The sequence below is a fragment of the Rhinopithecus roxellana genome, chromosome 11 (assembly GCF_007565055.1).
Source record: "Rhinopithecus roxellana isolate Shanxi Qingling chromosome 11, ASM756505v1, whole genome shotgun sequence".
NCBI lineage: Eukaryota > Metazoa > Chordata > Mammalia > Primates > Cercopithecidae > Rhinopithecus > Rhinopithecus roxellana.
Window position 1 is genome coordinate 53892919 of NC_044559.1, and position 26684 is coordinate 53919602.

General features: G+C 38.2%; 1 protein-coding gene and 1 long non-coding RNA gene across 4 annotated transcripts in view; both read left to right on the forward strand.

Annotated features, from left to right (window-relative positions):
* The window catches only part of ITGB1 (integrin subunit beta 1), a 59582-nt gene extending 44254 nt beyond the window's left edge, over nt 1–15328 (forward strand). For 2 of the 3 annotated variants that reach the window (XM_010364437.2, XM_030940621.1), the window contains 6 exons: nt 2605–2843; nt 3062–3284; nt 4277–4509; nt 6196–6362; nt 7583–7663; nt 13327–15328. In XM_010364437.2, coding sequence (XP_010362739.1) covers nt 2605–2843; nt 3062–3284; nt 4277–4509; nt 6196–6362; nt 7583–7657 — 937 coding nt within the window. In that variant the 3' untranslated portion in view covers nt 7658–7663; nt 13327–15328. The remainder of the gene's footprint in view (nt 1–2604; nt 2844–3061; nt 3285–4276; nt 4510–6195; nt 6363–7582; nt 7664–13326) is intronic. The other variant, XM_010364438.2, reaches the window with a different exon arrangement.
* Nucleotides 15329–16012: 684 nt separating this feature from the next.
* On the forward strand, nt 16013–26684 carry LOC115900370. The gene is made up of 2 exons (XR_004060014.1): nt 16013–19327; nt 23110–26684. It is a non-coding gene; the product is annotated as an uncharacterized LOC115900370 (long non-coding RNA).

Below are 26684 nucleotides of genomic sequence, written 5' to 3' on the forward strand. Positions count from 1 at the left end.
TTTATGAATCTGGGTGCTCCCGTATTGGTGCACATATATTTAGGATAGTTAGCCCTTCCTGTTGAGTTGATCCCTTTTCCATTATGTGATGGCCTTTGTCTCTTTTGATCTTCGTTGGTTTAAAGTCTGTTTTATCAGAGACTAGGATTGCAACCCCTGCTTTTTTTTGTTTTCCATTTGCTTGGTAGATCTTCTTCCATCCCTTTGTTTTGAGCCTGTGTGTGCCTCTGCACGTGAGATGGGTCTCCTTAATACAGCACACTGATGGGTCTTGACTCTTTATCCAATTTGCTGGTCTGTGTCTTTTAATTGGAGCGTTTTGCCCATTTACATTTAAGTTTAATATTGTTATGTGTGAGTTTGATCCTGTCATTATGATGTTAGCTGGTTATTTTGCTTGTTAGTTGATTCAGTTTCTTCCTAGCGTCAATGGTGTTTTCATTTTGGCATGTTTTTGCAGTGGGTGGTACCGGTTGTTCCTTTCCATGTTTAGTGCTTCCTTCAGTAGCTCTTGTAAGGCAGGCCTGGTGGTGACAAAATCTCTCAGCATTTGCTTGTCTGTAAAGAATTTTATTTCTCCTTCACTTATGAAGCTTCGTTTGGCTGGATATGAAATTCTGGGTTGAAAATTCTTTTCCTTAAGTATGCTGAATATTGGCCCCCACTCTCTTCTGGCTTGTAGAGTTTCTTCCGAGAGATCTGCTGTTAGTCTGATGGGCTTCCCTTTGTGGGTAATCCGACCTTTCTCTCTGGCTGCCCTTAAGATTTTTTCCTTCATTTCAACTTTGGTCAGTGTGACAATTGTGTGTCTTGGAGTTGCTCTTCTCGAGGAGTATCTTTGTGGCGTTCTCTGTATTTCCTGAATTTGAATGTTGGCCTGCCTTGCTAGGTTGGGGAAGTTCTCCTGGATAATATCCTGAAGAATGTTTTCCAACTTGGTTCCATTCTCCCCAACACTCTCAGGTACACCAATGAGACATAGATTTGTCTTTTCACATAGTCCCATACTTTTTGGAGGCTTTGTTCCTTTCTTTTTACTCTTTTTTCCTCTAAATTTTTCGCTTCATTTCATTCATTTGATCTTGAATGACTGATACACTTTCTTCCACGTGATCAAATCGGCTACTGATGCTTGTGCAAGTGTCACGTAATTCTTGTGCCATGGTTTTCAACTCCATTGGGTCATTTAAGGTCTTCTCTATGTTGTTTATTCTAGTTAGCCATTCGTCTAATCTTTTTTCAAGGTTTTTGGTGTCTTTGCAATGAGTTCGAACATCCTCCTTTAGCTTGGAGAAGTTTGTTATTACCGATCATTTGTAGCCTTCTTCTCTCAACTCGTCAAAATCATTCTCCATCCAGGTTTGTTGCGTTGCTGTTGAGGAGCTGTGTCCCTTTGGAGGAGAAGAGGTGTCTGATTTTTAGAATTTTCAGCGTTTCTGCTCTGATTTCTCCCCATCTTTTTGGTTTTATCTACCGTGGGTGTCTTTGATGATGGTGACATACAAATGGGGTTTTGGTGTGGATGTCCTTTTTCTTTGTTAGTTTTTCTTCTAACAGTCGGGACCCTCAGCTGTAGATGGTAGTGACATACAAATGAGGTTTTGGTGTGGATGTCCTGTCTGTTTGTTAGTTTTCCTTCTTTGTTAGTTTTCCTTCTAACAGTCAGGACCCTCAGCCACAGGTCTGTTGGAGTTTGCGGGAAGTCCACTCCAGATTCTGTTTGCCTGGGCGTCACCCGTGGAGGCTGCAGAACAGCAAATATTGCAGAATGGAAAATGTTGTTGCCTGATCCTTCCTCTGGAAGCTTCGTCTCAGAGGGGCACCTGGCTGTATGAGGTGTCAGTCGGTCCCTACTGGGAGATGTCTCCCATTTAGGCTACTTGGGGATCAGGGACCCACTTGAGCTGGCAGTCTGTCTGTTCTCACATCTCAAGCTCCATGCTGGGAGAACCACTGTTCTCTTCAAAGCTGTCAGACAGGGACGTTTAAGTCTGCAGAAGTTTCTGCTGCCTTTTGTTCAGCTCTGCCCTGCTCCAGAGGTGGCGTATACAGAGGCAGGCAGGCTTCTTTGAGCCACGTTCGAGCTTCCCGGCCACTTTCTTTGCCTAGTCAAGCCTCAGCAATGGTGGACGCTCCTCCCCCAGCCTCACTGCTGCCTTGCAGTTCGATGTCACTGCTGTGCTAGCAGTGAGCGAGGCTCCATGGGCGTGGGACCCTCCGAGCCAGGCGCGGGATATAATCTCCTGGTGTGCCGTTTGCTAAAAGATTATCGGAAAAGCACAGTATTAGGGTGGGAGTGTCCTGATTTTCCAGGTACTGTCTGTCACACCTTCCCTTGGCTAGGAAAGGGAATTCCCCAACCCCTTGCACTTCCCTGGTGAGGCGATGCCCTACCCTCTTTCGACTCTCAGTCTGGGCTGCACCCACTGTCCGACAAGCCCCAGTGAGATGAACCCAGTACCTCAGTTGGAAATGCGGAAATCCCCTATCTTCTGCATCGCTCAGGCTGGGAGCTGTAGACTGGAGCTGTTCCTATTCGGCCATCTTGGAACCTCTTAAATTATTTTTGTTTTGTGTGATTGCAATTTTGGAATGTTTCTTCAGGTGCAACGAAGGGCGTGTTGGTAGACATTGTGAATGCAGCACAGATGAAGTTAACAGTGAAGACATGGACGCTTACTGCAGAAAAGAAAACAGTTCAGAAATCTGCAGTAACAATGGAGAGTGCGTTTGTGGACAGTGTGTTTGTAGGAAGAGGGATAATACAAATGAAATTTATTCTGGCAAATTCTGCGAGTGTGATAATTTCAACTGTGATAGATCCAATGGCTTAATTTGTGGAGGTAAGTAAAGGACCTGAAGTGGTTGTAAGATGTGATCCCATCTAATGCCACAAAAAAATCTAGCGTTTACTTGGTGCATAAGTAGAAAAGGGGTAGCTCGAGGGTCAGTTCCGCCCCAGGTATACTTTCTCACATGTTGTTGCTTATTTTACTTTTCAGTCAATACTGTGATTGTATATTTTTACCATTATTTTGAGAAATGATATGCTTAATTGCAGGAAATGGTGTTTGCAAGTGTCGTGTGTGTGAGTGCAACCCCAACTACACTGGCAGTGCGTGTGACTGTTCTTTGGATACTAGTACTTGCGAAGCCAGCAACGGACAGATCTGTAATGGCCGGGGCATCTGCGAATGTGGTGTCTGTAAGTGTACAGATCCGAAGTTCCAAGGGCAAACATGTGAGATGTGTCAGACCTGCCTTGGTGTCTGTGCTGAGCATAAGTAAGTATTTCCTAATTGCTTGAAATAGTTGATACTTCCTCTTGGCTCTCCTAAGCCTGTATTGTTACTAGAACAGGAACAGTGCCAGTATTAGAATATACTATAAATAAAATGCCTGCCACGTGGAAGCCTACTCTTTAATTCCTAAAAGTTCTTTCTCAATAGCTAGTATGTATTACATGGTATGAAGTGTGTCATGTGAGAGTTGTACTATTATTTTGATCTGAATGTGGTAGATAATTGAATTTACATGGTAACCTTTATTTTGGCAATTAAGATTTAATTTAGTTTGTCACTACCAATTTCTTAATTACTATCTTTTGACAAAACTAAGCCAAATTAAAGATTTTTCCTCTTGAAGGATTATTATACTAGTAACATATTTAAATTATTTAAATATTATGATTTTGGCCGAGGACAGTGGCTCACACCTGTAATCCCAGCACTTTGGAAGGCCGAGGCAGGTGGATCACTTAAGGTCAGGAGTTTGAGACCAGTCTGGCCAATGTGGTGAAACCCCATCTCTACTAAAAATACAAAAATTAGCCAGATATGGTGGCGTGTGCCTATCATCTCAGCTACTTGGGAGACTGAGGCATGAGAATTGCTTGAACCCAGGAGGCAGAGGTTATAGTGAGCCAAGGTTGCACCACTACACTGTCTGGACGACAGAGCAAGACTCCATGGCAAAAAAAAATTATGATTTTATGTTACATATTAATATGTGATAGGGCTAATTTATTTTACTGTCTTTTATTTCTTAATAGCGTTTTAATTTGAACTGTAATAAGTCTTTAATTTTATTATGGAAGTTAGCATCTTTTTACATAATTTCTCTATCCACAAATGTAATGCACCTCTTCATTTATTCAAATCCTCCTTCATAGCTGTTTGTTCAATTTGGTCACAAGAGTTTAGCATGGGAAATATGTTTAAGCAAATATTTGTGAAATAAAATTTAAATATAATACATGTTTTTTTTTTTTTAACAGAGAATGTGTTCAGTGCAGAGCCTTCAATAAAGGAGAAAAGAAAGACACATGCGCACAGGAATGTTCCTATTTTAACATTACCAAGGTAGAAAGTCGGGACAAATTACCCCAGCCAGTCCAACCTGATCCTGTGTCCCATTGTAAGGAGAAGGATGTTGACGACTGTTGGTTCTATTTTACATATTCAGTGAATGGGAACAATGAGGTCATGGTTCATGTTGTGGAGAATCCAGGTAGAAATGCGATGATTGCAAACATTCTTTTCATATCTTGTATGTCTTGTTTCTGCTTATTTAGGCCTAACATCCAGAAACAGCCTCCAGCTGGAATATTTTAGGTCAAGTTGGGAAATTTTTCATCTCTCAAAGCTTAAAATATTACCTAATTAACTGTATAAGAAATAAGGAAAAGAGAGTTCCACTTTTAAGTTTTCTAAGTGGAGAGTTTGAAGATTAAATGCAGTGATTTATATAAGACACTTAGAATGATGCCTGACACCAAGTGCGTAGTAAGAGTTTTTTTTTTAATGATTGATGATTTTAAAATTAGAGCTTGATTTAAGTTTGAATACTGGGAAAGATAATTTTTTAAAGGATATTAATATAAAGTGTTGATTTTGTTCAAATTCTCTGAAGGTGAAACTTTTTTTTTTTTTAATCTTAGTTTTCCTGGTAGCCTTTTTGTAGATTCTTTGGAATTTTCTACCTTAGTGTACATGTTTTTGTGTAAACATAAGCTTTCATTTCTCTTGGGTAAATACTAAGAATGGCATTTTGGAGCATATGGTAAGCATATGTTTAACTTTGTAAGAAGCTGCCAGGTTCTTAGAGTCCTGTACTGTTTTGAATTATCAGCTAGGTGTTTTGCAAATTTTGTCTCCCAGCCTGTGCCTCCTTATCGTTTCATTTTTTTAAGTGTCTTTTGAACACCACAGGTTTTAATTTTGACTAAGTACAGTTTACCAAGTTTTTCTTTTGTGGCTCTTATTTTACATTGTCTTTAAGAACTCTGCCTAACCCAGGATTTTAAGGATTTTTCTCCTGTGTTTTTTTCTAGAAGTTTTATAGTTTCTGGGGTTTCACATTTAGATCTGTAACTCATCTTGAGTTATTATTAGTGTGTGACAAAAGGCTGTTTTTTTCATATCAGTGTCCACTTGTTCTAGGGGCATTTGTTGAAAAAAGACTGTCCTTTCTCCACCTTTGTTGAAAATCAGGTGACCTCGCATGTGTAGGCCTGTTTCTGACTCTATTCTGTTCCATGTATATGAGTGTCTGTCTGTTAGCTGTACCACATGGTCTTGTAGCTTTCTTTATAGCTAGCCCTGAAAGCAGGTAATACGAGTCTTCCAACTTTATTTTTTACAAAAGTGTTTTTGAGACACTTCCCCTCGTTCACTGCCTTCCATGTAAATTTTAAAATTGGCTTGTTGATTGCTACAGAAGTTCTACCAGGAGTTTGAGTGGGATACCATTGAGTTTATAGATCAAACTGGGAAGAATTGACATCTTAACAGTATTAGGTTTTGTAACTCCTGCACATGGAGTATCTCTCCATTTATTCAGTCTGAAAGATTTCTTTTTATCAGTGTTTAGTAATTCTTAACATGCAAATCTTGCATATATTTTGTTAGACTTATATGTAAGTTTTTCATGCTTTTTCATTCTATAGTAAATATTGCTGTTTAAAAATTTCTGTTTTCAATATGTGGAAATAAATTATATATATAGAAAAGTACATGATTTTTGTTCATTGATTATGTATCCTGCAAGCTTGTAAACTCACTTGTTAGTTCTAAAAGCTATTTTATAGATTCTTTGGGATAGTGTGCGTTCACTCTCTTGGGTCTTTATTCCTGTATTTTTTTTTTATAAGATACTGCCCAGCTTTGTGGTGCTCATTACAACCTTATTTTCCAGAGTGTCCCACTGGTCCAGACATCATTCCAATTGTAGCTGGTGTGGTTGCTGGAATTGTTCTTATTGGCCTTGCATTACTGCTGATATGGAAGCTTTTAATGATTATTCATGACAGAAGGGAGTTTGCTAAATTTGAAAAGGAGAAAATGAATGCCAAATGGGACACGGTAAGTTACAAAACATCCAAAAAGCAAAGTGGCTCATAAAGTAAATGTAATACTCCTAAGACTTATATATTAACTGTCAGGCTGATCATTAAAGTCCCTTTTAAGTGTTTTATTCCCCCAAAAGTTTCTCACTCAAGGAATTTGCATTTAGTGAAAAACAGAAAGCATCCTAAATATATCCCATTGAAACAAAACATTGATTATAAACATGTATATTCTGGTTACTGTGGCCAGTATTTTTATTTCTTTAATAGTTTCGATCCTAAATCTGCCTTTTCATCTAATGTGGAGTAGAATCCTAAATCATGTTATCTGTAGCAAGCTATTCAATGGAAAGCTGTTTCTTTCTTTAAAAAAAGAAACGAAAAAACAAAGAACCTTCAGTGAAAGCCAGATTCAAAAGGTTGTATACCAAGTTTGTCCAGCTTGCAGCTTGTGGGCCAGGACATGCAGCCCAGAACAGCTTTGAATGTGGCCCCAACACAAATTTGTAAACTTTCTTAGAAATTGTAAGTTTTTTTTTTTTGGTGACTCTTTTTTAAGCTTATCGGCTATCGTTAGTGTATTTTATGTGTGGCCCAAGACAATCATTCTTCTTCCAGTGTGGCCCAGGGAAGCCAAAAGATTGGACACCCCGGCTGTATACAATATGATTCCATTTAGAAGATATCCTGGAAAAGCAAAACTGTAGGGACAAAAATCAGTGGTTGCTAGGGGCTGGAACGGGGGAAAGGGTTGACCACAACAGGGCGTAAGGAATCTTCCTGGGGATAATCTTGATTGTGGGTAGATTTATGTATTTGAAAACTCACAGAACAATGTACTTTAAAAAGATGTGTGTTCCTCTATGAAAATTATATCTCAGTAAACCTTGGCTTATAAAAATCTTAAAAGCCCTAAGTGACTGAAAGTTTATGTTAGCATTTTTAGAGCTTTGAAATGTGGAATCAGAGGGTGGGGTAACCAAATGTTGGCCTTTGTGTATTCATCTTTTGATACAAGAAAGCATTGACAACCTTCAGTATTTTTAAATTGTAAATGAATTGTAGTTAGTTGCACTTTACTACAGTTTCCTTGGGTTTTTTAAAATTATCAATTTTTTAAATTATAAATTGCAGAAGGGTAGAAATAGAAAAAAAATTCCCTTTATAGTGTTTGAACACTATAAATGTCCTTTTTTTTTCTGATGAAATCATTAGAAACTATTTCTTTTACTTTAGCAAGAAAATCCGATTTACAAGAGTCCTATTAATAATTTCAAGAATCCAAACTACGGACGTAAAGCTGGTCTCTAAATTGCCGTTCGTATTTTCCTTCACTTTCTGCCTTTGCATGTGAACTTTTATCTTTTTTACTGCACTGTGTGTCCTTATCACTATTGCTGGTCTTTTTTTAAGTCTGGCTTTAAATATCGCTATTGTGGCTTTTCTTTTTGTGTGTTAACTTCGTGTTTTTCTTAGACTGTAAAATAAGTAATGTGATATAGAAACAGCAGCTATGTTGTAGTGAAAAGAGAATGTGCTTTGCAATCAGTTAGACATTAGATCAAATCCCACCTCTTCCACTTAGTAAGCAGAACAGCATTGAGCCACTTCACTTCTCTCATCTATCACAGGGAGTCAGTACTCTGTATTGTATGGGGTGGTTGTATTTGGCAAATGCACTCCAGTATATGAAATCAGCCTGTCAGCTCTAATCCTCACAACAGTCCTATGCCTAGAATGATATTATCCTTTTTTCTTTTTCTTTTTTTTCTTTTTTTTTTTTTTTTGAGACAGAGTCTTGCTCTGTCGCCCAACCTGGAGTGCAGTGGTGTGATAATAGCTCACTGCAACCTCTGCTTTCCAGATTCCAGCAATTCTCCTGCCTTAGCCTCCCGAGTATCTGGGATTACAGGTACCTGCCAGGAAGCTAGGCTAATTTTTTTATTTTTAGTAGAGACGGGGTTTCACCATGTTGGCTGGGCTGGCCTTGAAGTCCTGACCTCCAGTGTTCCGCCTGCTTTGGCCTCCCAAAGTGCTGGGATTACAGGTGTGAACCACTGTGCCCCACCAGTATTATCCTTAAAGAACAAATTTGTTGGGCGCGGTGGCTCAAGCCTGTAATCCCAGCACTTTGGGAGGCCGAGACGGGCGGATCACGAGGTCAGGAGATCGAGACCATCCTGGCTAACACGGTGAAACCCCGTCTCTACTAAAAAATACAAAAAACTAGCCGGGCGAGGTGGCGGGCGCCTGTAGTCCCAGCTACTTGGGAGGCTGAGGCGAGAGAATGGCGTAAACCTGGGAGGCGGAGCTTGCAGTGAGCTGAGATCCGGCCACTGCACTCCAGCCTGGGCGACAGAGCGAGACTCCATCTCAAACAAAAAAAAAGAACAAATTTGTTATGAGTAAATTTTAGGGTTGGATAGTGAAAATTGATCATGAAATCCAAATTGCAGAATAGAAAATAAAATGTAACCTAGTGTGATATTTGTATGGTATGCAACTACAGTATCATTACTGGTTCTCAAAAGATTTGAGATCAGTTTCTTGAATATAACTTGAAATTTCATTAAAAGCCAGAAGACCCTGTATATGTATGTGTATTATATATATGTGTGTGTGTGTCTGTGTATGTGAGAATGATTCTGATTTTCAAATGTAAGTTTATAACTGTTCATACCTGAATTTTCATGAAATGTTTCCAGCATATTCTAATATAATCATGCAAGCCCCTAAAACTCTGATAACAAAGGTTATTTGTGATTAGAACTAAATTCTTCTGACTGGTGATTGAGAACTCTTCCTCCTTTTCCCAACTGTCTGACTGTAATAGGGCCTGGAAGATTTCCATTTTTCTCACTGCCTACCTTATTGTGCAGATAAAGACAGTGTTGGTGACACATACAGATCATTGTGTCTCAGGCATGATTCTAAACTCTTAATCTATAATCTTCATAGTGAAAGTTGTAGGAATATTTTACATATGAGAAAACTGAGACACGTAAGGGTTATGTAACTTGACCGAGTTCCCATGGCTAGTTAGTCAGAGAGCTGAAATTTGAACCCAGGCAGTTGGGCTCCAGAGTCCATGTTCTTGTCTACAACGTTGTACTTGGTAGCAGTTATGTATCTTCAGAAGTCCCTGTTACCTGGTTAGGAAGAGGTAGATCACTCTTTATAGAGATTTACAGCCTTTTTACAATTTGTTGTTACTCTGTCAGAGTTAACACTGCCTGCTGTTGGCAAACATCATGTTAGGAAAATCACTTTAATACATGGAACCCAGTGCTGTAGTTGTACTTATTGACTATTGAGAGTGTGCTTACAAACTGATCATGAATAAGAGCTTAAAGGACAGGAATGTTTAATAGTTACAAGTGATATAGGAAGTACTGATAACATTATAAGTCATTAACTTATCAGATTTTTATTTCTAAGTAGATCGTAAGACTTTTTAAACTTAAATTTGATGGCAGAAAATTATATACAAATTAACATATGGGCAGGTTGGTACAAATTTGTGTTAGTCTGAGACAACACATTTTTCTCGTTCTCACTTAGTACTTTACAGAAAGTCATTTTTAGAGGAAAACTGATTAGCCAATGACATTGCTAGGTTTTTTTTTTTTTTTAATATTATTTTCTTTAGTTGTAGGTCAAAAATAGGCAAATGTTGACAATTTCATGTGGTTATTTCTCACAGGAGAAAAAATTTCTGACCTGCTGAGGTGAAATTTTCACCCTTGCTGTACCTTTAATTGTATTTTGAAGGAAATTATCAGTAAATGTTACTTAATGTTTATAATGTATATATGGCTAAAATGTTGCTAAAATAAGCATTTTATGTAATTCAAGAAGCAAAAGTTTGGTAAAAATTTCTCTATGTATTATTGAAGTCCAGGCAATTTGATGGCTACAGATTATTTTAAGAGATGTTTTCTCAAGAAAAAGTAGAAATTAACAATAGAAATAAATGAAGGAGCATCAAGAAATTACATCACGCATTATAAAAGACTTTTCTGATATGGACCAAGGTTTGCCAGTCAATTATGTCATTAAACTTTTTGAAATAATGGGTAGGCACTAATTACTTTGGCACCAGACTACCATGTAGGAACATTCAAAAGAACATGTCATATTACCAGCTTCTAACTGTTGGAGTGGGTTTAAAAAAATAGTCTGCCCTCATCTGCTGCTATGCGGGTTTAAATGTGCATCCCAAATCTCCCACAGTTCTGCATTACATATTTAATACATTATAGAAATGGTTCTGTAGCTACCACTGTCCGCCATTCCAGAGTGAGCACAAAGATGACATTTTACTGAGCTTGAGGGCTTCCTTTCATAATGTAACCCTGTTCTCTTGATGTGGATTTTATTGGGGTGAGGGTGGTGGTGCACTCTGAATGATGGAAACTAATCTGAATTATTTTAGTTCACCTTCATTTAAAATGATGCCTAATGCAGATAGTGAGCTTAATTTTACCTCTAACCTTGCATGTTAAACTTTTGTTTGAATGGACTTTGAAATAATAAATACAAATGTTTGTGTATATGACAAGACAGATTTTTCTCCAAAGGTAAGTTCTTCCATGTAAATTACACTTTGGACTCATCCGTATAGGGCTTTTTAAATTTTTTGTTTTCTTTTTTTTTATCCTTCCCTTGTAATTCTTGAGTATTAAATACTAGATTTAGCAAATACATTATTTTAAAGAAACTTAGATGGTAATTTATTTTCCCAATATATTTGAAGGAATGTGTAGCACTTAGCCTCAAATCAGATAGGATATAAATGTGGAGTGTAATTTATTTGCACTCTGGCTTTTTAAGATGGTAGTTGCTAGAATCCAGTTTCCTGACCCCCATTTTGAAATGTCTGCTCTCACAACTGTATAATGTATTAGCTTCAGTTGAGACTAGAGCTGAGAGTTTGATGTACACAGTTTTGTCATCCACATCATATGCTGTTTGAGGGATCCTGAGCTTGTCCATGTTTCTGCAACAACCATTCAAGATGTGTTTTGAGGAGGGGGAGTAATGAGGACTGAGGCATGTTGTCAGGTTCTGATTGGTATCACATGAGCTGCTGAGCTGAAATCACAGAGGTTTATTTGGTGTCTTGCGGGACCCAGCCTTTTATATGCTACATTTTTCCCTCAGGTATGGGATACCTACAGGATGAAGTTCTGACTTCATAGCAAGGCTTCTAGGGCCGTTCTTCCTTTGTCTCCTCACCTCAAAACGTATGCCCCCTTAACTCTTTTTTTTTTTTTTTTTTTGAGATGGAGTCTTGCTCTTTTGGCCAGGCTGGAGTGCAGTGCTGTGATCTCGGCTCACTGCAATCTCCGCCTCCCAGGTTCAAGTGATTCCCCTACCCCAGCCTCTCGAGTAGCTGGGATTACAGGCACCCGCCACCATGGCAGCTAAGTTTTGTATTTTTAGTAGAGACGGGGTTTCACCATGTTGGCCCGGCTGATCTCAAACTCCTGATCTCAAGTGATCCACCAACCTCGGCCTCTCAAAGTTCTGGGATTACAGGCATGAGCCACTGCGCCTGCCCTCCCCTAACTCTAAAAGCTTCTGAACTATATATATTTCTATTTAAATGTCCCATTCTTTTCCCTACACCTTGACTTTGCATAGATTTCTGTTTACCAGCCAATAATTTATCTATAGTCAATTTCACAATGAAAATATCCTTAATCTTCTTAAAGTTGATAAGTTTTTTCTTATACTATTCCCAGATTATGTTCATAACTCTATTGTAAACTTATCAGAGTGCCTTATTTTCATGTCTCTCACCCACCAAACTATACGAGGGCAGAAATTGTGGCACCAAAAGGCAGATCCAAATACAGTCTGCAATGAAGTGTGAATAAACTTTAAAAACAAAATTTACTTTTAGATCAAAAAATGTTTTTAGATGCTTTCTATTTTTTTAAAAATCACTTGCAATTGGTTCTATAGTGAGATATAAAACTGAACAACATTCCAAAATCTTAATTTTTTCCTGAAAAAAAATTTTCCTGGTAGTTAACAAGTATTTTTGATTTGTACTCACTGTAATTTGCTCTGCTATAGTGTTATTTGGTCACACTTCTCACTTGGCTTTCAAGCCTGCTTTCAATTTATAAGAACAGGAGAAAAAAGAATGCTATAGCAAGTATTTACATGTAGCACTTGCAGTAAAAGAGAATTTTTAAGGAAAATGGTGATACGGTGATATGTTTTTTTTCTGCTGAAAACATCACTGTCAGTATATTTTTGGATCTTGAAAGATCTCTTGTGTTTATGGCTTGGAGCCTGCTTGCTAGCCTTGATTTCAGTACTGTTTACTAAATTATAGCATTGCAGTAAGACATATCACCATTATGATATTGAAGAATAACAATTATTTCATAAGGAATGGTAATTATCTAACATTCTAAGCAAATTTGGCAGTGTGACTTGGTGGGGCACAGTGCTGTCCATGACACAATGACAGCCTTACCCTCTAAATTAGTAACTTCTGTAGGAGACCCCAGAAGCACACCTCCCTACCAGCAGTGAAAGCTAAGGATTCCCGTTTTGATTAGCAGGCGCCTTCTGTTCACGATAAAGGGATAAGAATCAGGCAGTGATGGCAGCAGAGTTCATGCTTCCTTAAGGCAGGCATTACAAACTAATTCAAAGGAGAGAATTCACGATGACAGTACATTGTGTGCCATGGAGAACATTCTTAAATCAAGCCTCCAATGGAGGAAGGACTCAAGAATGAAATAGCACCAGATAGGGGCATCATTAGACTTGTAAAGCAAAGCTTCCCTTTTCTATTTTTATATAAGCCGTTATTAATGCCTTTAAAACAACCGTGATATCTGGACAAATAAAATAGAAATGACTTCCTAAGATGATTGCAACTTTTAGTCTTGATTTATAAAAATTATTCTACATAATTTTAGTAGAGTGATAATTTTTCTCACTTTTTTTTTTTTTAGGGTGAAAATCCTATTTATAAGAGTGCCGTGACAACTGTGGTCAATCCGAAGTATGAGGGAAAATGAGTACCGCCTGTGCAAATCCCACAACACTGAATGCAAAGTAGCAATTTCCATAGTCACAGTTAGGTAGCTTTAGGGCAATATTGCCATGGTTTGGCTCATGTGCAGGTTTTGAAAATGTATAATATGTATAATTTTTTAAATGTTTTATTATTTTGAAAATAATGTAATTCATGCCAGGGACTGACAAAAGACTTGAGACGGGATGGTTATTCTTGTCAGCTAAGGTCACATTGTGCCTTTTTGACCTTTTCTTCCTGGACTATTGAAATCAAGCTTATTGGATTAAGTGATATTTCTACAGTGATTGAAAGGGCAATAGTTAATGAGCATGATGAGAGTTTCTGTTAATCATGTATTAAAACTGATTTTTAGCTTTACAAATATGTCAGTTTGCAGTTACGCAGAATCCAAAGTAAATGTCCAGCTAGCTAGTTAAGGATTGTTTTAAATCTGTTATTTTGCTATTTGCCTGTTAGACATGACTGATGACATAACTGAAAGACAAGTACATTTAGAGTTGCTGGTGTAAAATAGGTTTGAAATAGTTGATCTCCACAGGCCATGGGAAAAATTCAGAGAGTTAGGAAGGAAGAACCAATAGCTTTAAAACCTGTGTGCCATTTTAAGAGTTACTTAATGTTTGGTAACTTTTATGCCTTCACTTTACAAATTCAAGCCTTAGGTAAAAGAACCGAGCAATTTTCTGCTAAAAAGTCCTTGATTTAGCACTTTTTACATAAAGGCCATACTTTGCAAAGTATTTGCTGAATGGGGACCTTTCGAGTTGAATTTATTTTATTATTTTTATTTTGTTTAATGTCTGGTGCTTTTTATCACCTCTTCTAATCTTTTAATGTATTTGTTTGCAATTTTGGGGTAAGACTTTTTTTATGAGTACTTTTTCTTTGAAGTTTTAGCGGTCAATTTGCCTTTTTAATGAACATGTGAAGTTGTACCGTGGCTATGCAACAGCTCTCACCTATGCGAGTCTTACTTTGAATTAGTGCCATAGCAGACCACTGTATGTTTACTTCTCACCATTTGAGTTGCCCATCTTGTTTCATACTAGTCATATTCTTGTTTTAAGTGCCTTTAGTTTTAACAGTTCACTTTTTACAGTGCTATTTACTGAAGTTATTTATTAAATATGCCTAAAATACTTAAATCGGATGTCTTCACTCTGATGTATTTTATCAGGTTGTGTGCATGAAATTTTTATAGATTAAAGAAGTTGAGGAAAAGCATTTCTGGTTGGTGGGTAGTTCACTTATGAAGCTAAAACATAATTCTTTAAAAAAGTGTACTAGGAACATAAGGAGAATGGTATGGTAAAATAGAGACTTGAAGACTGTCCTTGGGCTCTCTGAATAATGGTTGATAGATCCTTATCCTGCTGTGCTGGGAGACAGATTTCATCCCAATATTAAGCAGAATTAAATTTTTGAACATCTTAGAACCATTAGTAGGTGCTGGAAATTGTATTTAAGATAGGGGATTGTTAACTTTTCTGATAAGAAAAATTAGGAAAAATTTTACTTTTATTTGGCTTTGGTTTATGTTTGAAAGGATATATCCATAAGAACTACTTGTGTAAAGCTTATTAGAAGAAATATATGCTCCTTAAGCATACAACAAATGTCAGAAATATTTGGAGGAGAACAGGTTTCAGCCTTACTAGCCTCTCACGTTTACACAATCCCTTCACATCCTGTTAATTTATCTTCTTTTAGTTACTCCATTTAAATGTGTTTCGTAGCTTAAAGCATCTTTGAGGTGAGAATTACACATTTTTACTAATAGTTTGTAAGATCCATCAAAAAACTATCTGTATTTATTACTTTCTGTCATCCTGTTTCATCTTATTTACCACCATCCATAATTCCACTTAATTCATTTCCCTATGCCTTAGGCATAATCAATAAAGTTGAATTGCATATTTCTGCTCCAGAACTCTGCTCTTATAATGGTATTTTAAAAATATATTAGAACAAAGTAACAAAGCATATCTTCTATATGTACGTATTTTTTTTTCCAAACACGTGTTGGAGGCTGGAATATGGTGAATTTTTAGATTTTATATTACAATGTATAGCAGACAAAAAGATTTTCTAACTATAGGAATCCCTTTGTTGGAAGTTGGAGGAATTGCATACAAATTTATTTCTCATGCTGACCATAAGATCCTAAAATACTTAAATTGGAAGACTCAGTTTGACATTTGAGTAATTCTAGGCGAAACTGGCAATTTCAAAATATAGTCTGAGAAATTGATAATAGCATATCTATCTATATGTAGATATACACACCACACATTGAGATGCTTTGACTGAAGCCACATAGAACTTCATCACTAAAATATTTATTTTCCCAGCAATAGTACTTTTTGATCTTCAGTGAAACACTTTCCAAAAAGCAAGAGTCCAGGAAGCAAAATAACAATCAGAATTTTTTTCCATTTATACTATAGAAATTTACAAAATATTAAGTATCATGAGTACATTATTCGGCTAGTGTCAAATAGTGGCATATTTTACTGTGATTCCATGACATTTTACAAAGTTTTCTTACTCTTTTCCAGTCTTACTTCATGAATGTCCTTAATACAGACACCCAGGTAAGACCTTGAGCATGAAAGAACAGTTCATAATACCACTTAAAAAGTCACCTGTGGTCGGCTTTTTGTTTTTACCTGGAATTTTTCCTTTCTGTTGCCCACTGCAGTTTGAGAGAGAACCTGGAGTAGAGGCCATTTGTCTTTATCCCTTGGAGGCTTAATGTTTACATTTTTTAAACGTTCATTTTTATAGATTCCAGGGGTACGTGTGCAGGTGTGTTAACATGGACATGCTGCATAATGGCTACTAGTGTACCCATCACCTTAGTAGTGGACATTATAGTCAATAGGTAATTTTCCACCTTTCACCCTCCTACTACCCTCTCTCTTTTGGAGTCCCGGGAGTCTGTTCTTTCCCTCTATATGTCCATGTGTACCCATTGTTTAGCTTCCACTTACGAGTGAGAACGTGTGATACTTGATTTTCTGTTTCTGAATTATTTCACTTAGGGTGATGGCCTCCAACTCCATCCATGTCACTGCGAAAGACATGACTTCATTAAGGCCTAGATATTTCTGATCTGATATGCTCAAAGAAGTTCAGAAACAAAATAAGTATCTCCTCAGGACTCCTTTTCAGCCTGTAAAGATCCTTCACTGGCTCTTTAGAATTTCTCTCATGACTCAGGATTCTTCTGAGAATTTAGGGATAGGTGGAAGTGGCTTCTGAGTGATGAGTGGGAGCAGATTTTCAAGGTGGTTTAGGTCTAGATTAGCCCATCAAGTCTCCACTGCTCTGAGGGTGGTATGTCATCTTAAGTGTGAACCTTTAGGATACAAAAATGGTAGAAGAACCATGAGACAAGTATTAAGTTCACTGATGTGGCAATTCTTATCTTCATTTGCTTCTACAGTTAAGTCTTCACTGGACTTTTAATTAAGATTTTAAATTTTTGAGGGTATAGAGTTTCCATAAAAAGTCAGTGATAATAAATTTTATTTGACTTTCTACTTATTCTGGATTCTAAAACAGATGGACATATAAACAATTTACTTATGGATCAGTTTGAGAGAGGAAACACTATTCAGAAGATTTAAATCCCAGAATTTAATCCATTGCTTTACTGCAAGTTTACAGAAGACACATTTGTCTTCACTTTTATCTGCAGTAGTTGATATATTGACTTTACACGTGAAAACTTACACTAATGTTGCTTACCGACCAAAATTATTCCTGGGAGGTAAAGAAACCTTCAGATTTTCTACAGTAACCACTGATGGGCCCCCTAGCAGCCATTTTAAACATAAATTTGATGATGTTGCCCAAACAGCCCCAGTCCAGTTCAACTTTCAGATCCTCAAGCCTACCATAGTCCTTTGTGTTTGGTATTGCTTTCCTATCCTTAAATGTGGTAGCTCCTTGAGCACAGGGACCTGTGTTTTGATTCACTGTGTCTGCATACTTCACTTCGCAGAACATTTTCAAGGTCCATCCATGTTGTAGCATGTATCAGAACTACACTCCTTTTGTGGCTAAATATTCCATTGCCTGCGTATAGCATATTTATCCATTCATTTTTCAGTGGACACTTGGGGTATTTCCACCTTTTGGCTCTTGTGAATAATGTTGCAATAAATATTGGCATATAAGTATCTGTTCAAGTACATGCCTTCAGTTATTTAGATGCCTAAAAGTAGAATCGCTGGATCATACAGTAATCGTGTTTTGCTCTTTGAGGAACTGCCAAACTGTTTTCCACAGTGGCTGTACCATTTTACATTCCCACCAGCAATGTATAAGGGTTCACCAGAGAACCCTCAGAACAGAACAGATACTTCACCAGAGAAGATCAATGGCAAAAAAATCAGAAAAGAAAAAAATGGAAATGCAAATTAAAGTCACAGTGAGATATCATTAGATACCAATTAGAATGGCTAAAGTTTAAATGGCTGAAAATACCAATTGTATCCTTAGAACAATATCTGGCACAAAGTAAGGTGTAGGCAACCAGTAAGTATTTGTTGAGTAAATGGATTCATTTCTGTAATTTGCTACCGTGCCCACCTACCTATTAGCATCTGCAGTGGCATACTGGCCTTCCTGCCAGTTCTTCTAGATAAACTCTCCAAGGCCAGACCTTCCACTTGTATTCCTCTTCCAAACTCCATCACCTTGTGCCTGCTAAGACAAGCAGTTCTCTCCTCTCCTGCATCATCAATTTTCCCCTCTTCTGGGTCATTCCCTTCAGTAACAAACATACTATAGTTACCATCTCTGATTCTCTCTTTCCTTTTACAATTCGGGAGTTGTCTAAACCATACACCTGTAACCAAATGATTTTTGACAAGGTTTCCAAGTTTGTTCAATGAGGAAAGAAAAATCTTTTCAACAGATGATGCTGGAATAACTGGATTTCCACAAGCAAAAAGAGTGAATTCAGAGCCCTAACTCACACCATATACAAATGTTTACTCCAAATGGATCAGTGAAGAATGGATCAGACTTTTAGAAGAAACATAGGGGTGTACTTCATGACCTTTAATTTGCCAAAGGGTTCTTAAGACACCAAAAGCATGAATAACAAAAGATAAATTGGACTTCATCAAAATTAAAATTAAAAAATTTTTATGCACAAAATTAAAAATATTTGTGCATCAAAGGACATTATCAAAAAAAGTAAGGCAACCTACAGAATGGGAGAAAATACTTGTAAATTATATATCTGATAAGGGATTAATACCAGAATATATAAAGAACTACAATTTAACAAAAAGTCCAATTAAAAATGGGCAGAGCATTACTAATTTCTTTAATGAAGATACATGAATGGCTAACATATTTTGAAAAGAGACTCAGAATCATTAGCCATCAGGGCAATGGAAATTAAAACCATAATGAGGTACCACTTCACACTTACTAGGATGGCTCTACTCTTTTAAAAAGTGGAAAGTAAGTGTTGGCAAGGATAGAAATCAGAAACCAGAATGCACTGCTGGTGGGAATGTAAAATGGTACAGCCACGTGGAGAACAGTTCAGCAGTCCCTCAGAGCTAAACATAAAATTACCATATGACCCCTCATTTCTACTTTTAGATGTATAGTCAAAAGAAAGTAGGGACTTGAACAGATACTTATATGCTCATATTAATTGCAGCATTATTCACAATAGCCAAAACTTGGAAACAACCCAGATGTCCATTGAAAAGTGAATGGATCAAGAAAATGCATCATATATGGGACAGTGGCATACTATACAGCCATAAAAGGAATGGAGTTTTGATACATACAACATGATGAACCTTGCAGATGTTATGCTAAGTGAAATAAATAGACACAAAAGGACAAATATATGTTCCACTTACGTGAAATACCTTGAATAGGTAAGTTCCCTACAGACAGAACAGCAGTAACTAGGTGCTGGGGGTGGGGTGGAGGTGGGAAGTTATTGCTAATGGCTGTAGAGTTCTGTTTGGGATGGTTAAAAATTTTGGAAATAGTGGTGATGATGGTCACATAACGTTGTGAAGGTAATTAATGCCACTGAAACAAAGTGGCTTTAATTGCAAAAAAAAAAAAAAAAAAATGAAAAGGCAAGACATAGTGGGGAAAATATTAGCAAAGCATATTGTCTGATAAAGGACTTGTAGAACACATAAAGATCACTTAGAGTCTGAAACAAGAATAAGAAACCCACCTAAAAGATTTAAACTGGGCCAAATATTTGAACAGATGCTCCACCAGAGAAGGTGAATGGCAAAAAAACAAGCAAATGGAAAGACAAAATCATGAGATGCCATTAGACACTAGAATGGCTGTAATTTAAATGGTTTCGAAGGACGTGGAACAACTGGCACTGTGATTTAGTGTTGGTGAGAATGTGGACTAGTGCAACCACTTTGGAAAACAAGTTGGCAGTTCTTGAAAAGTTAAACATATGACGTAACATTTGAGTCAGCCATTCTACTTTTGAGCATTTACCCAAGTGAAGTGAAAACAAATGTCCACACAAAGAATTGTTACACAGTGTTCCTAGCAAGTCTGTTTATAATAGCCAATAATTGGAAACAACCCACTGTCCATCGACAAGTGAGTGCACAGATTGTATATTCAAACAATTTAATACGACTCAACACCAAAAACTAATAATAAACTGGATACATGCAACAGGCTCCAGGGGAGTCAGGATTTCCCCTTAGTTATGGTTGGAGATGGTGTTACTAGGCTTCACTGTAGGGGTGACTTGGGAGCAGTGAAAGGACCAGTTGCCCAGCCCTGACTCAGACGCCTGAATCCTCATGGTGCCCTGGAGGAGGCAGTGCTGAGGTAGGCACTTCCCCTGCTGCCACATTCCTTCTGCTCCTCTTCCCTCTGACCCTCAGAGGTCAAGTGGGACACCCTGGAAAGGGAAGCAACTGCTCGCAAGGCCAGTACCCTCCCCGATTTTTCTTAGGTAACAATCTGAAAGGACAAAGCAACAGGGGGCTACTTGGTCCTGCAGGGGCTTGTCAGGTGAAACATCCAAAGAGAGGAAAAGGAACAAAAGTTTGTGGTCACCTAGATTACAATTTATTCTAAAGATTTTACTTAAAAGGAAAAAAAGGGACTGATTATCTTGGGGTTGGAGCAGCCATACCAGACAGTACCCACTTCCCGCCTCCCTCTGTTGCTCTTACCAACCAGAGACTAAGAAAACTTCAGTTTCAGGAGGCTAGAAACCTAAAGCAAATGAAAGAAAAATAGGAAAGAAAAAGAGAATGTCGGATTAGGCAGCTAGCTACAAGTCAAAAGTGGGAAAAAGAGAGGAACTTCAAGGACTAAGCAAATGCCAGTGTAGCAAACATAATGCTAGCCTCAGATCACCTATTGATTTACAAACAAACCTCTGGATAAAGGAGAAAGTAAAAAATAATGTTTATAGATAATATTTTGATGTAAATATATAATAAACTAAACTACATTCCCACCAGCAGTGCATTCTGGTTTCTGATTCTATCCTTGCCAACACTTACTTTCCACTTTTTAAAAATTAGAGCCATCCTAGTAAGTGTGAAGTGGTACCTCATTATGGTTTTAATATAATCAAATCCAGCTAGAAATTAAAAATTCATATATTTATATACTGAAGAATTTAACAAAGGGCACTGACTGACTTTTATGCTTCTACAACATAGGTTCTAACTTTAACAATGTTAATATGCACTAATAGAAAATAATTCATGAACTTAATGAGCTGGACACTCAAATTATAAGCCTGGGGATTACACTAAATTCCACTGCTCCCATAAGCCTGAGAAGATAACTACATATGAAATTTTAAAAAATGACTATGCCTCACTTTAACTGTAGCCTTGCCTAAGTTTCCCATAGTCATATATCTATTGATGTAAAATATACTACATTGGGCATAGATGGAAGGTCTGACACAATAAATAATAATTAAGTCTTCGGTACTTAAAAACTTGGTTAAAATGCGACCCCGTGAACCTCCAGTTAAGATAATTTATGTGACCCAATGTAAGTTGAAACAAGGCATTCAATGATTAATTCTATAAAACCTAGTAAAGACGTGATTATCCTCACTGCTGCTTTCAACAGCCCAATTTTTCCGTTCCCAAATCTGAAAAATATACATACATACATACACACACACATACATAAAGGGCACCTCATGATGATGGATTACTACAACCTTAATGTTATGGTCCCATCCATTAGGGCCGCCATAGTCAATACCTAATTCATTTAAATTGCTAATTTTATTCAGTTACCTGGTAAATCCTTTGCTCTTAAGGGTTTGGCTGACGGTTCTGTTTAGTGCTTATTTCCTTTGCCTCTCAGCTTCAGTTTACTTCCCCTTCTGCAGGGACCCAGTGCAGCTTTCCAGACCGCCTAGGAGGTCTCTCTGTCTCTGTTATTGCACATGACCTTTGCAGACGAGATCTTAGCAACATCCCCCTTCTCCAGGAGCGCAGGGAGGATGTCCTCCTCCAGGAGATTCATGTAATACTTTAAAGTACTTTAGTACTTTTGAGTTCTGGTGGAAATGTATTCCTCATTTACAAATTTTACTTTAAAGTCATTAGACACTCCTGTGAATGGCCTCAAAAAACTCCACTGGAGAAGCTTTGGCAGCCTTTTGCAATGCCTCCTGGAGCCTTTGGACTATTTAGGATGGCCTTTAGTTGCCTGGAGCTTCTGATACAAGATGTTACCCCCTTGGTCCCCTGGTATCCACCATTAGAACAACAAAGGACCGCTGCCTACTGGGCTGTCTTGGAAATGGGAGACTGTGAGAGTCCTTGAGCCTTTCACCCTCCAGACCCAGCTGCCCCTTATGCTTTGGGTCATTGGAAACTGCAGCTCACAAGGTTGGCACAGCTACTTAGGCCTCTGTAAGGCAGGATGGAGCAAAACCTGGGCCCCCTGATACTTCCACCTGCCGGAGTGGGCAGCTTCCTCTGGCCCAAGTCCCTTGCCAAATACCAGGAGCTCATTCCTCCCCTAGACTCCCTGACTGCCTGGGAAGCCCCGTGGGGTTAACGGAGTGAACAGTAATGGGAGTCATAGACCATGCAGACGTCACCGCTAATCATCCTTGGTGAAGTTTATGGAAAGCTGTTGCTTTCCATCCCTTAGCCAGGATATCCGTAAAAAAGGACAGGACCCCAAAACCACCACTGGCCAAAACTTCAGGCAGTCATCTTAGCACGGGATGTCCTGGTCAACAACTGGCTTCATCTTCATATTTATTGTAAATCTGAAAACTCTCCCCTTCACATCAAACAAACCCTCCAGGAATCTCTTACATCACAGACCCCCAAAGCATTAAATCAAAATCACATATCTCCACACAGACTAAGGTCAAAATGTAAGACCTTGCTAGGATATTCCTTGTTCCCTTCAGAGTTAACATGTTACTAATAACACCCAAGGCATATATTTTACTTCTTAGAATATACCACCTTGGCTCTCGAAAAAGACAATGAATAGAACTTGCACGTCTCTGATAGGTCCCAAGTAACTAGTTTAATTGAAAGACGTAATGATGTCCTCAACTCCTTGAAATTCCAGTACCACAAATACACTCCTGAAGTTTTCTAGTTTGTCCTGGGCTTTATCTATTATTATACTTTTTTTTTTTTTTAATCTTGTCCCCATCCAGTAAGGGCTGGAAGCCAGGTTGAGGATGTGTCGTGTCCTGGGGCTCGTTAACCACAGATTGTCCTGCAGGCCAGGCAGCTGCTCATTGGATATGGAATGCATTTTGGGTGACGGCAGAGCCCTCAGGAATGGGATTAATGCCCTTATTAAAGAGGACTGAGGGAGCTTGTTTGTCCCTTCCATCATCTGAGGACACAGCAAGGAAACAGAGGATCACAGTGTCTATGAAGCTGGAAATGGGTCCTTGGCAGACACCCAATGTGACAGTGCCTTGATCTTGGACTTCTCAGCCTCCAGAACTGTGAGAAATACATTTCTGTTGTTTATAGGCCACCCACTTCATGGCATTTTGTTATAGCAGCCTGAATGGCCCAAGACAGGTGTTTAGGTCAAGGTTTGATTTTTTGGCTTTTGTTTATTTTGCCTATGGATGTCCAGTTGCCCAATCACCATTTGATGGACAGGCTGGCTTTCCTCTCATGAACTGCTTTTGCATGTTTTCAAACATCAGTTGAGCATATTTGTTTGAGACTGTTCTGTCCCATTGATTAATAAGTCTATCCATTTGCCGATACCGTGTGGAATTTATTAGGTATGTAGTAAGTGTTAAAGTAGAGATGGCATTCTTGTTTTTCAAAATTGCTTTAGCTGTCCTAGTTCCCTTGCTGTCCATATACATTTTTATTACAAGATAAACGTGCACTTCTTATTATTTCAAAGTATAGTAGTAAGAAAACCTCAGAGTAGCTTCATCACAAATACTGAGCTGTCGTTACTGGGAAATCCAAACAGTCCTGCATCAGAACCTGTTTTCCTGATTAACCCAATAATAAAATAGAGCAAAGGCTGGCTTTCTTGCTAAACAGGTTTCACTTTCTTATTATCATCCTAGTCTCTGTGGCTTGGTAACAAGAAACCTTAATGTGTTCACATTTATCTCTTCATAACAAATGTCTATGACATAGTTTGGTGGGGAGGAAATGAAAACGCAAGCACAGAAATCAGGGCTTGGTGAGGTTCAAAAACTCCAAAATTTTCATTCTAACTAAATGAGTTGGGTATATATTTCCATTATCAATGAAAGGGGAAGGGGTATTTTAAATGAATCATATTGGAGAAAGAATGAATGGACACAGATGCACTTATGCTTGCCTAGTTGTTGGAAATAATATTTTTGAATACAAAGAATTAGGATAATCAAATCACCATCTTCATCACTTTAATTTTCTTAATTTTAAACATGATGGCAGCCTCATCACTGTCCTCTAATTTGAAATTTGTTAAGCATGAGCATGTGCTTAAAGTGCTGGTATCTTTCACTTGAAATGTGTAAAATTATAACTGGGACGAGGAGGTCTTTAGAAAATACTGTAAGACTGTTAGATATTTTGTAGGAATGTGAGATTAAATTCTCTAACCCAGATTTTGAGTTAAAGAAAAAAAATCCTCATTTCTTACTGAAGAATTTAAAACTAGTTTATGTATTTACATATATATATATTTTTAAATTACCTACACTGTGAAAAGGTACCTTTAAACTAGTAGTTAGGCATTGTTTTATGGACATAAAACAAGCAAAACTGAGTACGTTGAATGAAAATTTAGAAATAAACCATCCCATTCCTGAGGAATATGAATTACTAAAGTTTTAGTCTGAAATGACTAGATGATATAATGATATATAGCTTGAGAACTGATAATAGCAAGTAAATGAAAGTCAATTTATTCAGAGAATTGAATGGGAAACTAATATCATTTAAGCCTTTTCTATAAAAAACCATCAGCTTTATGAATCACAAAATTAAAGAATAAATAATACTAAGATAAAAGTTTCCCCATTATATTACAGAGAAAACCATGTTCTGAGCTATGGACTTTTATACCTGGATGTCTACTCTGAGGCCATCAAAAGAACTCACTCATAGATCAGTGTGCCTCATTTCATGGTCTGCCTTGGATTCCCACATGCCCACTGATCCAAAGTCTGTGGAATAAGGAGGCATCTTTCAGCAAAGAAGGCAGACATGAAAGTGTACATTGTGATCTAATTGTTACGAAGTTGAAGAACTGGCCAAACTGATGTATGTTGACAGGAATCAAAACGGGGGCCACCTGTGGAGGGTGGACAGTGTTATCTGAAAAGTTGCAGGGGAGATTATCTGTGTTAATGGACATGAGCCATACATTGAGAGGGCTGCTGGCTACTGAAAGGAATATAAAATTTTAAAAATTTGTGAAATCATGCAGTTAACATCTGCATACTTCACTATATTTTAAGTTTTTATTAATATAAAAGAATAAGAAAACAGAATAGTATTCCTGTTAATAATAGAGAAAAGTATGTTTTATTTACAAATTTCTCCCTCTAGCCAATCATACAATTGACCAATTCAGGGTGCCCGCTGCTGGTTGGATGCCAGGCGGAATGTCAGGGTGTTCTCTGGTGTCTGTTGTGGCTGTGGGATCCGCAGTTACTGGGTGGAGCCCTATAGTGGCTGTGGTGCCATGGAGGGGCTGCGATCTTCTGTGGAGCTGGACCCTGCGCTGACTCCTGGGAAGCTGGATGAGGAGATGGTGGGGCTGCACCCTATGACCCGAGTCCTCAAATCACTTTCCACAGCCTCGATGGGAAGACAGTGGTGTGTCCACACCTCACGGGCTTACTGCTGAGTCTCTTACTTTTATTGACTTGTCTCTTAGGAACTGACTGTGTAAGAGGTGAAAGGCAACTTGCAGAAACACTGCATTCACAGGTGAAGGAGGAATTGCCAGCTCACTGACAAGAAAACAGATTGTAGAGACTGAGGCATCTTTAAAAGATGTCAGAGTACAGAAAAAGTCTTTCAACACCCCCGGCTTTGTAGATGCTTACAAGAAGGTGAATAGCACCAATGCGATGCTGATGGAGAAATTCACGTCCCTGATTTAAGAACTGAAAGAAGAGAGATCCAGACTCTCCAGGCAACAAGAGGAGCTGGTAGAGATGCTAACAACACTGGAGGCCCTGGGAGAGGCCATGAGAGTCACCCAGTCACAAGGAGCTTTTCCACACCTGCCAGGCAGCTGAGAGCCAAGCCCTGCTGCTCCCTCCCCCACGAGGGGGCTGGGTCTTAGAGCAGCACTGTTCTCTGCCCTCCACTCAGGCCTCCCGAGCTGCCAGGCTCTGTTCCCACACTGACTCCATCTGAGCAGTCCTTGAGGTCACTGGATCCGGGGTACCCCGCCCCTGGCCTGGAGTTCCTCCTCCTTCTCGCTGTAACACCGCAGCCAGCTCCTCAATGGGCGGTGCCTCCAAATCTAAAGAATACGGAGGTCCTGAAGCACACCAAGAAATGGGGGACTTTCTCTTCACAGAAAGTTTGAATTCTGTCTCAATGAGACAGAATGCCATACTTGAGCACCTCATCTTTTGCTCAAATTGAAATGTCATCAAACTATTTCTGAAGTCAATGATCTGTAAATATGATTTATGTATTAATCTCCTAAGTAAACAATTTATATTTTACCATCTACATAATTATTGTATTATGTTTTAAAAATATATTTAGTTTATCAATAAAGACATTCAGTACTCAA